General features: G+C 36.1%; 1 protein-coding gene across 3 annotated transcripts in view; it reads right to left on the reverse strand.

Moving 5' to 3' along the window:
* The window catches only part of pebp4 (phosphatidylethanolamine binding protein 4), a 139,915-nt gene extending 130,420 nt beyond the window's left edge, over positions 1–9,495 (reverse strand). For all 3 annotated transcript variants that reach the window (XM_079382753.1, XM_079382755.1, XM_079382754.1), the window contains exons 1-3: positions 9,360–9,495; positions 9,043–9,160; positions 7,852–7,978 (exon numbers count right to left, since the gene is read on the reverse strand). In XM_079382753.1, coding sequence (XP_079238879.1) covers positions 7,852–7,978; positions 9,043–9,149 — 234 coding nt within the window. In that variant the 5' untranslated portion in view covers positions 9,150–9,160; positions 9,360–9,495. The remainder of the gene's footprint in view (positions 1–7,851; positions 7,979–9,042; positions 9,161–9,359) is intronic.
* Between the last annotated feature and the right edge of the window lie 4,181 nt (positions 9,496–13,676).

A 13,676-nucleotide genomic window follows, 5' to 3' on the forward strand; every position in this document is an offset into this window, starting at 1 on the left:
TTGTCTTTTCTCTCTGCTGAGGTCTAGGTTTGATGTAAAGCGGCTTTTTAAATGAAGGTGAAGCATGAAGGATCTTAATAAAGATGCATTGTTTAAATGAGAAGAGTGCACCAGTCATTTAAAAACTGATGGAAAAACTGAAAGATAAATAACCGGATCAATCAGGGAGCTAATAAATACAGTAAAATAAAAATACAGCTGGAGGTGTGACTTAATATAGTTATATACCATATCAAAAAAGATGCACTACCTGTCAGAAGTTTGTAAAAATGACATATTTAAGTGTTTCCAAGTATTTTATGTTTATCAAGGCTGCATTTATTTGATCAAACATACAGTTAAAGAAACAGTTGTATTGTGAAATATTATTAGAATTTAAAATGTTTTCTGTAATTCTACTGTAATATTTCAAATGTTTTCTATTGTAATTTTCAGCATAATTACTCCAGTCTTCAGTGTCATTCTAATATGCCGATTTGGTCGTCAGGAAACATTTTTTAATGATCAAACAAAACTGAATAACAATCCAAACAAGTAAACAACCTACTATAAGACACTAATATTACACTGAAGAATAATAATAAAAAAATGTTATAAGTAATGCAAGCAAAACAACCTGAAGAGTGAATCTGATAACCAAATAAGTAAAAAAAAAAAAAAAAAATCTGCTGCTGATGATGATGATGAGCTAATGTTCATGTTCTCCAAAGACCATCTTGTGCTTCAATGGAAACAAGAACATCTGACCAAGTCACATAATCAACAACACAACATTTGATTATAAATCTATATATAGTGTAGAACAGGGATCCTCAAATCTGGACCATTTCTGCAGAGTTTAGCTCTAACCCTAATCAAACACACCTGAGCATGCTATCAGAGTCGATCATTAGAAAATCACAGGTAGGTGAGTTTGATCAGGGTTGGAGCTAAACTCTGCAGCAGATTGGACCTCCAGGGAAAGATTTGAGGAACCCTGGTGTAGAATATTTAATATTTATTTTACATTATACCCTTTTCTTTAATTTATCATAATCCTACAACTACAGGTTTTCAATGTTTACAGATTTTAAAAATGAAGCAAAGTAAAGCAAGGCAGAAACATATTGAAACAGAATTCAAGTACATAGAGAAGGTCAAAGACATGAAGATGGAGATGTATAACGTCTATGAAGTCAAAGTCCAGAAGCTCCTGGGGCCTCACAGGAGTTGACATCTCAGCGTTGACCCTTCAGTAGGATCCGCTTCCTGAAACTCACTAAGGAATCTGTATGTTCATGACGTATCAGTCTGAGAGCCATGCAGAGCACTTATACAACATGTAAATCATCTGAGAGTGTGGAAACGAGGATTATGTGGCTTATTGTCTCTCTCTGCGTTCAACTGAATATTCATATCAATTCTTCGCCTCTAGTAAAGAGTAGCAGCAGATGTTGGCAGTGTCAGATCCCCGGTGTGATTCATAGGCATTGTGTAAGAGCGCCTGATGATGACTGTATAAATGAGGTCCAGTGTCAAAGCAATATGCTTGTTATCATGACAAACAGATCCACTGGGGAGAAAGAGAGAAACCTGGTGTCTATCCTGAATGAGAGCCTGTAATCCTACATGGCCGAGACGCCCACCTGGTTATGGCAGATTTACTATTAAACAGACTATGGTGACCTTCTTTCATTCATGGAGTGGATCTCATCTAATGGCAGGGTTCGGCAAAATTGGGAATTTGAGAACTGGCTCCATTCCAGTGCATGGAAATTCAGTTTCACAGAATTGGCCACACCCAGAAATGCAAGAGGCAGAAATCACACATTCATAGGGCTAAAATTAATTTGTCCAACTCAGTCACACCTTCTGAAGATCATTTGTTTTAAACTATTATCCACCCTGTTGCACCAAAATCACATGATGATGGTAGAACAAAAAGTTCTACAAAAACTGTCAAAGCTGCTCTTCTCCATGTAGTGAAATTGTTGATCACTGGCTGCAAAATTTATTTGCAATTTTGCTTAGTTTATTATAAAATTTATATTTTTTATTAATGTTCTATATTTATATTTTAAATGTATAATGATAATAATAATTATTATTATTATTATTTAAAATACATATTTTTAATAAAAGCACAATTTTTGCTTACTTCACTAAAAACTACTTTTTAAAAAGAAAAGAAAAAATAATACAAAATAATATAATAATATAATAGAACAAAATAATATTATATTAAAGACAGCTTCTCGGGTGGTCCATTTAAGACCACATTTAAATCTTGTTTCAGTTAGTTTCGATCTTGCATGTCTGCTTCATGTTAATTGGCTTCATTAATACAAATTTAGAACATTACGGGAAATGAAGTAAAACGTTCATTCATTGTCCATAAAATTAAATGTATTAAATATAATAATGTGTACATTACATACACATTTTGTGCATTTAAAAAGAAAAACAATATTTTATTAATATCATAATTTTTTTTTCTCATGTTGTATGTATGATAACCAGAGCTGTAGGCCTTATGTTCAAATACACACACACACACACACACACACACACGCACACACACACACACACACACACACAGTATAGACTTATATAGCCTTAGAAAAAATTATTTGTTCATCTGTGAACAAAAAAATTAATTATATTTGAGTGCTTTTCACAGCTAATGTATTTAAAAATTTTCAAATTGTTGCATTTATTTTTACTCTTTAGTGACAACCTGTTTAAATGTGATTCATACTAAAAACTACACTTACAGCAGTTATATGAATTTCTATGAATTATCTCCAGCCCTTCCTCTTAAAGACAGATGAATTAAAGCGGTTCGCCCACTGCGAGTATAAAAAGCAAACTCCAAACCCCCTCTCTTCCTCCATCTTTCAAGAGGCCCAACAGTGAAAGACCTTTCAGGAATCCTGCATGGGTGGACGAGTGGGTTTTCCCTGGGAAAGACACTCAGGGTCTTCCGGAAAGGAACCCCACCTTCAGATGTCGGATAGCACGCCGCTACGGCGCACTGGTGCCAAGGCTAGCGTGGGTGAGTGGGCAGCGCTGCGCTGAGACGACCAGAAGCCGTGGGCACTGCCAGGCTTAGCGATGAAGATGCCGCCCCTGTCATCATTACAGGCAGCTAACAGAAAAGAACAGAGAGCTTCGCCGAAATAAGCCAAAAAAGCAGGAAGTAGGGAGGGATGGTTCACATTGAAATCCTCTCTCGACGCCCCCACGCACGGTTTTAAGCACAGCGTACAAAATCACTCTCACAGAGAGAGCGGGAGAAAAAGAGATATTAGCGGCGCAGTAAGCTAGCTCAGGAGATCACATCCAGGCGCTTTCTAATCACTGTAATGGTTTAGAAACCTCATGCTCATCTCTCTTAAGCACCGAATAAAACAGTAGAAGCCCCATATGAACCACAGGCGCTGCTTTCCTATGCCAAAGAGACTTTCGACAGCTGCGGGGGGCTACAGCCTAAAAAGTTAACGTGATTTTTGAGGAATAAGTCACGTCCTAGAATACCACCCGATAAGAGCTCGGGGAAATGGGATGGAGTTGAGAAGTTCTGAAAATGATGCGAAATACTTCTCGATCAGCAAATAACGCGTGCCAGATCGCACCTTCATCCAGAATACAAGATTATGCAGACGTTTAAATAGGCATCTACACTCCAAATATCTGTAAGAACATGCAGCACGTTGGAGATCACAGGCTGCTCTATGCCAAACGCAGCCTCACAGATGCTTTTAAAGTAAGAATGCGTGATAAATCAATAACCTTAATATTAGTCGATACTGGAATAGCATCAGGGATTATTTACAACTCAAATATATATAGCAGGTAACATACACTCTTAAAAAGTAAAGACTCTATAGTGGTTTCATGAAGAATCTTCAACTTCCATGGAAACTTTCCACTGCACAAAAAGTTCTTTATAGTGGAAAATGTTTCCACTATAAAGTGGAAATAAAACAAATATATATTCTTCAAAAACTGTTCACTGAAAGGTTCTTTTGGGAACCCAGTATGGTTCTTCTAAACAGAATTGCTTCAAAACCTTGCTTTTGGAATTTTTCGAATTTGGAAACAATTTGGAATTTTTAAGAGAGTATGAACTCTTGAAGAAGTTGCAGCGACAAGCAACAGGAGATTTTTTTAATCGCTTGAATTCTAAATGTGGCTTTGCACTGCGCTCCGCCCACCTTGAAATATCATTGGTCCAAAATCCTGCTTTTCATACCTGCACACTTCACATTTGTTTGGACTGGCTGTGATTTTATCAAGGTGCACAGTTATTTCTTGCCCAGTGAAAAGGGATAAATTGTCTCTGGATACAGGTTTTCTTCAAAACCTGACTTATCTCATGTAAAATTATACATATTGGGGGCTTTTAATGTGAACATGTATTTTGGACAAAACTGTATAAATATATAATATTGGCCAACAAACTGGTTATCAGTCAAACCCTAAAAACAGTTATTGACTATCAGTATAGCAATTTTTTATACAAGTTCATTTGGATCTTCAAACAGTACCAAGATCTCAAATCAGACCTTAATCAGGCCTGTCTTCACAATGGAAAGCACCATATAAAGGTCCTACTGAACATCACATAATTTGTATCAACTCATACCATTCATCATTTGAACATTTAGTGTGTTGTTAAACAACAATACAATCCACTGAACACACTGTCCCTCACAGCCTCGTTTTCATAGATAAGAAATCATTTCGATGATGTACATGAATCGAGGATATTTGTGGGTCTGGAAAATGGCACAAGCGTTACAACACAAGTGTTGGTACACAGAATGCTGCCAATAGTCTGTTCTCCAAACTGAGAACATGTGGTATCATTAAAAGAGAAACCAAAGAATATTCCATACATTTCAATCCCATTTATAAAAGACCATTTATGAAATCCAGTTGAACTTTCTTTTTTGTATGTGTGAGAGTAAATACATTTACAAAGCACACTGGCGTTTAAGTTCCTTCATCAAGACATTTTTGTACTACTAATGACTGTTAAATTAGTCCTAATAAGGTCAATTTTACAAGGATAGATAGTTCACCTAAAAATGCCATATTCTGTCATCATTACTCACCCTCATGTTGTTCATATTTGAAACACAACTAAAGGTTTAATGAAGCCATTCACAGTCCAATCCACCAAAATGTCATCAAAAATCCAACTCTTCTGAAGACATATGATCGATTTTCTTTTACAATAAAGCATCATGTTATGAACATTCAATGGAGGGACAAAAATCGCTCAGGTTTTATTAAAAATATCTTCATTTGTGTCTAAAGACTAACAGAAGTGTCATGAGATTGAGTAAATGACAGAATTTTCATCCCTTTACCAAGGCCAGCATCTAATGGTATTTTACTACCTGATTTATGATTGCAGTTTTAATATGACAAAAAACAGGTATGCCAGATCATTATAAAACGTGTTGCCAATTTTAAGAAAAACAAGATGTGCTAAAACAGTCCAAGTTCATCAACCATTACTGTAAACAAACTATTTTTGACACGGCATCCAAAAGTGCCAGACAAAGATGCAATTATCTCCATAACGGCCTGAGATTAAAATAATTTGAATTACGAGTGCTCAAATGACTGTCAACTTGATAACGATTTAGCTAGACATAAATTTCTTAGTGTGCTTTCTAATGCATTTGCACCCTCAACGCCACAACAAAACATGAGATTTTCAAGGCCGTTATCCCTACCGTATGCAAATGATAAAACATTCACTCAAACACATTACTTTGATGAAAGCGTTATGACTTTTGGAGACATTTGGGGCGGCAGTAGTGCTAAAGCATTATGGTTGCTCGAGTAAAAATCAAGTTCAAGTCAAGCTGAGGGTTGAGTCATTACTTTGAGGGCTGACGGAGGGAAATCTGTTGTTTAGCGTGACCCTTTGCTTTTGTTTTGGGTAATGAAAGCCCATTGAGAGGCGGACATGCTGGACCGCTGCCCATTTCGCTCTGTTTCAATTACCCAGCATGCCTTCAGCAGGGTAATGAGGTGGGTGTCAGCGCGGGGGTAAAGCGACAACCAGTGACCGCTGCGTCGCCACTTGGCCTCTCATTTCTGTGGTGATAAAGTGTCGATTGGCAGGGTCAAGGGGGCGGAGGAAAGAAACCGACCGCAGAACGAGCCCTGACACGTACGCTCTCCGAAAAGCCTGCTCATATTCACAGCGCAGACCTCCAGCTACCATATGTTTTTATCAGAGTCAGAGCCACAAAAGGGGGAATTACGTTTGAAAGGCCGGTAAATAAAGTTGGTATTGATTTGATCTCATGTGTAATCCGTTTTGCTGTCTGACACCAAGTCCAGCAATAAAAGAGAATCATATAGGACAGCATAATAGATAATACGACCATACATCAATTGGGGTTTGGGAGACGTGAGGGCGATAGATCATCTTCCAGCCAGACTGCTTAGCTATGGAATTTATAAACTAGCTCCTAAAATTGAAGTGGCTTTCCAATTTACAGATACGGCATGGTACTTTGTTGCTTTTCTCCGCCACAGCTGATTCTATTTCAAGTTTACCACAATGATTCGCACAGCATCGCTGCTCTAAACTCAAATACACCAATCTAGCGAGACGGACAAAGTTTGCCAGATATAGCAGCTGTCCTATGGCTATTCAGTCATATTGATGGCCTCTTTGTCTCTTACTTTATTTAAAATGATTGCTTTGAAAAGACACCTCAGAGTATGTTTAAATTGTAAAAGGAGGAATTTGAAAACATTTTTATTCAAAGTTGTAGGTCCATACATCATCATCATCATTGTTATTCTTAATTGTATTCTTCTTATTACTATTACATTAGTTTCATTAAATATGAGGATCTTGGGACAAACCAAAAGCTCCAAATACAAATATTACTACCTACTGTAATTATGCTGATATATATATATATATATATATATATATATTTGTCTTAACATGATAGAAATTATTTGAATAAATATATAATTCTTATATAAATATATAAATTCTTTATAATTATAAATAATAAGCACTGCATCAGATTATTATTAATGTATATTGTTTGTGTGCATGTGTATATATATATATATATATATATATATATATATATATATATCTATAGTCCCCCCCCCCCCCCGGAAACACTGTAGCACTGATATACAGACTTTAATTTAATTAATTCACCTTCAATACCTTAAACACAGCTGAAGACAAACTTTATGGTGCCAAACGTATCACATAAGGTCAGAATAGGTATCCATGACATTTCTGTCATACTCAAATAGAGTTTTGTGTCTATAAGATTAATTCATTTCTGCCTTAGTTATGGAACACTTGCGCCATCTTCTGGAGACATAATATAACATCAACAGACCAGAATAACACAATTCAAAATATGACTTCAAATGAAGGTAAAACAGAAACTCCTGAGTATTTAAAATAACAGATAAAGTGGAAGATAACCATCTAATTAGCATTAGAGAACTCTCTATTTTGACTGAAATATAATAAATTTCATCTTTAGATGTGTAGACACTTTACAGCTGAAGTGTATCATTGCCATTAAGCCTGTATTGCTGTGTGAGGTTCAAACGCACAGATCAGTGGCTAAATTTGCCACTTGTCAGCAAATCAACCTAAGCATGGCTTCCTTGCAGTTGTGTATGCATATTAAACCGTAGTAGGAGGACATATTATAACATCTAAAAATAGCACCCACTCCACCAAGTATATATTATGGCAGAGGATCATTATTAATCACAGGTTAAAGGCTAAACCGCTGAGCACTAGTTGATAGCGTGAGTGAGAGGTCAGCATGATGTTACGGAGTGAAATTCTCTTACCGCATCAGCACTTGGCAGCTTTACTTGAGGTGGTCCCCACTCCTTACTGATCTTCTCTCTGATCCTCTGAGGGACGATCATGCATTTGTCAACAACCAGATCAGGGTAAATCACCTTTAATTTTCCCCTAAACAGCAAAAACGCAGGTACAGATAAGTGAATCTGCCTAGTACACCATCATTATTCAATGAACAGTTTTGATTTCCTATGACAGGTCATGAAACACTAATATAAGCTGTGACTAGCCCATGTCTGCACTGAAAGTTGAACTAGTGAGTAAGTTGTTAGATTTGTAAGGCATGCTGTGTAGGTTTTGAGTGGGACTGGCTGCTTAAGCATCCATGACTCAGTGCTCTGAGGGAGTCCTACACATCCCACACCGGCCTACAAGCCAGACTTCTGAAATCAGTTCATTTAAGGAAATATGGTTTGGAAATTAACCCTAGTCCATAACTCCTAAAGGAACGCCAAAAGACATTTGTTTTGGATTCCTACCGTAATTTTAATGAACCGATCTCAGCAGGATAAAATAACCTATTTAAGACATTGGAAAGAATTTACTTGCGTCTTATTTTTTCATTCATTCATTTTTGACAGTATTTTAAGCAAACATTCAGGGTGTTTTTGATCATATTAACTAACTGTTTACTATATTCAGATGCTACTTTTATATTACAAAATAATTATGTATTCCCATAGTTTACAGAGCATACAGTGCGGAAAAATAATTTTTCATTTTGCATCTGTTATCTATATGTAATTATATTACATATGTGCATAAAAACAATGTATAATGCTGATTCCTAGAATTATATATAGCCAGAAAATAGCAGCTGTCATTGCCTTTATCCATACAGTATAATTAAAATAGTGACAGCCCTCTCTGAGCAAAGAGATACATGCGCATATGTAAATGAGAGCATTGTTTTGACAGATTTAGCTCATTTCTAAAGACAAATGCGGCTCCAAAGTAAAGTTAATGTAAGATTATGGATATAACGTATGGATGTAATTTATGGATAGCCACTGAAAATAAAAATGTTACAGAGAAACAATTCTGATACAGTAGATAATGGAACTGACAAACAGTAATAGTGAAGGAAATGTCTAGTAACAAGTACACATATTATCCCACAGATTTGAATAATGAAATAGGAAACAGGACAGAATGACAACATGATGAAGTCTTACTTGCAGAACTCAGCATCTTCTGAAGACAGGAGCTCATCACAGGTGGATGTGGTCACGTGACATGCAGAGAGCACGCACAAAACAAACCACGTGGAAAATAAATGCATTTCCACCGAACCTTCAACAGGGACAGAGAAATGTGGGTGAGAGTAAATAACTAGTTTTACTCTGTCACATTATGCGTATGTAAAACATACTTTAAGTGCAATTTTAAGGCAGAAATCTAGACTAGGCCTATATATTTTTAGTTTGTTTGTTGACAACCCACTAAGTCTTTGATAACGTTTATCATGTCTATATAATTTAGGCTACTGTACCTGAAATTCTTGACAAATCCTTGATATTAGTAGCTGAGGTTGAGCTATAAGTTCAAACAGTCTTTAGCTGTAGACTAAAAATAGTAAGCTAATAACATTACGTTACAAAGTTAAATCGAGACACACATTAGAACCCGCCCCCTCTTCGCTGCTATTGGTTTACAATCCTAACAGCAGACACCTTAGTGGTCTATAGATGCGTCAATCAAGTTTTGTTTGTTGTTGGTGTGGCAAGGTTTTTTTTTTTTTTTTACTGCAGGTGCCACATGGCAACAGGTAGTTATTCCTGTAATAATATGTAGTGTCTCTTTAATGAAAAGATGCCTCTTTAATGCTTTAATGAAGAACAAAATCGAAAACAGGGCGTAATTGTTCATGATAATTAATAATGCGCCGATTATTTCAGTGCATATATTGAAGGGTGATCTACGAACAGTGAAACTGAGAATGAAACACAAATACAAAATGCAAAGCGCTAGTTTGTGTTTATTAAACACTATTTACACATTTCAAGAACACATGCTGCAGGTTTCCTGAACATACAAACTCCCCCTCCGCAATACCAGCTCCTTCCCATACAAATGGTCAACATCAGGCGTCTAGATACTGAGAGAACATTCAAGTTTTGCTTTCAGACATTTGATTTCAAGGCTTTCATGGCTTCTTTGCTGCACTGGCCCTATATTATTGTAATTGTGCAGCTGACACTGTTTGGTTTGTGCTTCTTTGCAGTGGTGGCACTAGGACCCAGAGCTCATTAAAATGGGCTCCTATAGGATTTAAAAGCAATTATTTCTAATTTTTTACTTCTATATATATATATATTGTGTATTCTTCTGCTTTAACCCCTGATTAAGTATTTTATCTGAGAGTGAAATAAAATAGTAGACATGCTTCAGTGGCTAAAACTGCTTGGAAGTGCATGATTACTTTGGAGGGCACTGTATGCAGTATATTGTGCTGCACAGTGCACAGAATTATTATTATTATTTTTTTTCCCCATTCACCTTAGTCTGTTTGCACACATCATGTCAAGGTAGTCAACATTTAAAAGGTGTACAATGTGCACCTATCTGATCATTTTTCTCTTCAGTATATATTTTTTCATACTATTCCATATTGTCCATCTGTATCATAGTCGTACAGATTACCACACTTAATCAAGGAGACTGGATTCAGCAATCTATATCATCTTAGCAATGAAAGGCAATGTATGATAACACGTTCACATAACACAGAGATAATACTGTGAAAATCACATGGTTACAATGGGCTAGAGTAGATGAATAACCATCAAACAAACAATATAACACAGATTTTACACAATATTTGTTGTATAACACATACGTATAACACAGAAAGGATTCATTACATTTCAAATACAAACAGTGTATACCAGCAACGTTTCTGCTTGTGTTCTTTACATTAAGGCATGGGGTATCTTCTCTGCAGCAACAGGTTCTGAGTAACTCTCTTCTATCTGATGTACAACCACAGGATTAGTTTGATTTATTTTGCTCACAGAGTTTATACAATCTGTATTAGGTTAATCTTGGTTTATTAAAAACTCATAAGAAAGAAAAATCACATATGATCTCTTTAATAATTAATTTGTTTCTCCAGGACAGCAATAAGATTGAATGCAAACTTTTGCTCAAAGGAATAGTTCACCCAAAAATAATCATTTGCTGAACATTTACTTATCGGTTTGTTTCTTCATCAGATTTGAAGAAATGTAGCATTACATCACCTGCTCACCAATGGAGTGAATGGGTGCCGTCAGAATGAGAGTCCAAACAGCTGATAAAAACATCACAATTATCCACAAGCAATCCACAACACTCCAGTCCATCAGTTTACAGCTTATGAAGGAAAAAACTGCATGTTTGTAAGAAACAAATCCATCATCAAGATGTTTCAAGATTGTTTCCAGCTAAAATATGAGTGATCTATCCATAATATTAATTTCTCCAGTGAAAAAGTAATCTCGTCTGAATCAGGAGAGGAATATGCACAGATCAAGCACCGTTTGGAAGCCAAAACATGGGGTGGATTCTGATATGAGAGGACTTTTTCACTGGATGAAACATTACTATGGATTATGGACTCGCATTTTAGCCAAAAAAGATGGTTTAAAGATAAAATGTTTTAATGATGGATTTGTTTCTTACAAACATGCAGCTTTTCACTTCACAAAATGTTAATTGATGGACTGGAGTGTTGTGGATAATTGTGATGTTTTTATCAGCTGTTTGGACTCTCATTCTGACGGCACCCATTCACTGCAGAGGATCCATTGGTGAGCAAGTGATGTAATTGTAAATTTCACCAAATCTGTTCTGATGAAGAAACAAACTCATCTGAATCTTGGATGGCTTGAGAGGGAGTACATTTTCAGCAAATTTTAGCACATATTTTTTAGCACGTTAACAATTGTCTTATTTGTATCCATTTTAATTTCTCCTAAGGAATGCTAGAAGAAACGTCTGAGACAAAGTTGAGACAGTAAATGCGACAGAATTTCTTTAAATCTGATCTCTGAAAGAGCAACATCTGAGTAATAAATTCTGGGAAGATCAAAATGTGTTGAATGTACAATCGAACCGTAACACACGATACCTGTCATATTTCAATACATTCATATCATCACTCCTATTTTGCTTTATATAATAGTGTAACATAACTGTAAATGTTCTACTAAATAACTGTAACTAAAAACTCAAAAGTAGAAACATTTTATATGTATCATATGATACAGGCTGATGCAATTGTCTGTGAAATGTACACCAATCAAACATTTCTTGTCTTTTATAGGATGGTTGGTAGAAACTGATCCATCCGTAATCCTTAGACAATCATCCAACACTTTACTCTTTAGGATAAAACCTCATCACACTTCATCTTTATGTTAATGACAAGAGTCAGCAAATGTTCCTGAGTGCTATTACAAATGCTTAGTAAGATACTGAAAAATCTTTACTCGTCCCATTGAAAGTCCATCGTGTATTTTCTAATGGAGGGAACTCGATCTGTATTGTTCTAGATCTACATTCAAAGCTCAGCATATATTTATGGGTTTCTAAAAGAAAACAATATTCCTCAACATTCCCTTGTTGCCAGCTACAACAGCCTTGCACATGCAGGTCAGCTCTTAATCTGATTTATTAAAGCAGAAAAACATTCTCTGAAATTAATTAGTTTACAACTGGCAGAAAATGCATAGCAGATTGCTCTCCACAGGGTGATTTAATATACCTTTTTTCAGTCTAAAGGTCAATCTGGTTCTATAAAACTACTGTATTTCTTTATAATATGCCATTCTATATTTAAGGTGCTATTATAACTATCGCATGTGCTAGATCAGAAACATTCAAATCGGAAAGGGTTTATATGAACCATGCGTGTGAGGTTTCCTCTCCAGTATGGCGAGGTAATGCACCTTAAATAGTCATGTAAATTGTGAAACTGCCTTGCGTTGCATTGTTAAATCTTCCATTGTTTTTCTTTATAGTATTAGAATAGTCATATAAATACCTTTTCCTAAGTTACTACTAGTTATATTAATATTTTAAAGACCCTAAAGTGTCCCTCAGGAATGGGATGCTGAAATCTAGCAGGTGTAGGAAACACTCTACAACTACTTAAATGTAACATGCTGCGATGCATCATGGGATTGTCACAGGCCTGCCCGTGAAACTCATTCGAAAGCTATCTGGGAACATTTAAAATTGTGTTTTGTGTGTGGTAGATTGATGTCATCCACCTTATGAAGCAGAAGTGAGCTTACTTTGGTAAAGACAGCAGCTAGTGCCCATACTTTGAATGTCAGCAGTGTTGAGGCACTCTTTATATTCCCTGTAGAGAAGCCCGGTGTGACTGTTCACCCGGGATCCTGCTTTGATGTATCTGGTTAGAATATTACAGGTTGTTAGTTGTTATCGAGACAAAAATGCAGCTTTCTGGAGGCAATCTTGATGTAAACCTGAACTACTTCTTGTGATAGCACAAATACGTGACATTATGTCAGTAAATGCTGATTTTGTGTAAACCTATAATCGATCGAATGTTGAATATTCGTTTCGATTTCCATGCTTGTCAGCTGATAACATGTGAGGTTACAATTATTGAGAGGAAGAAAGAGAGAAGACTGCTTCAGTCTAACATATAGTCAAAAATATACACCACAGTGTGCAGGAAAAACAAAGAGTCTCAAAGTATTGTTCTGTTGTGCACAAGTAAGATTCAGCCTGAACACTGATGAAGAGCACGACTAGAACGTAAATGCTCTAATCATGTAAAGTGGCAAAATGGGTTCAA

Source organism: Barbus barbus (genome assembly GCF_936440315.1).
Source record: "Barbus barbus genome assembly, chromosome: 28".
In the NCBI taxonomy this organism is placed as follows: Eukaryota; Metazoa; Chordata; class Actinopteri; order Cypriniformes; family Cyprinidae; genus Barbus; species Barbus barbus.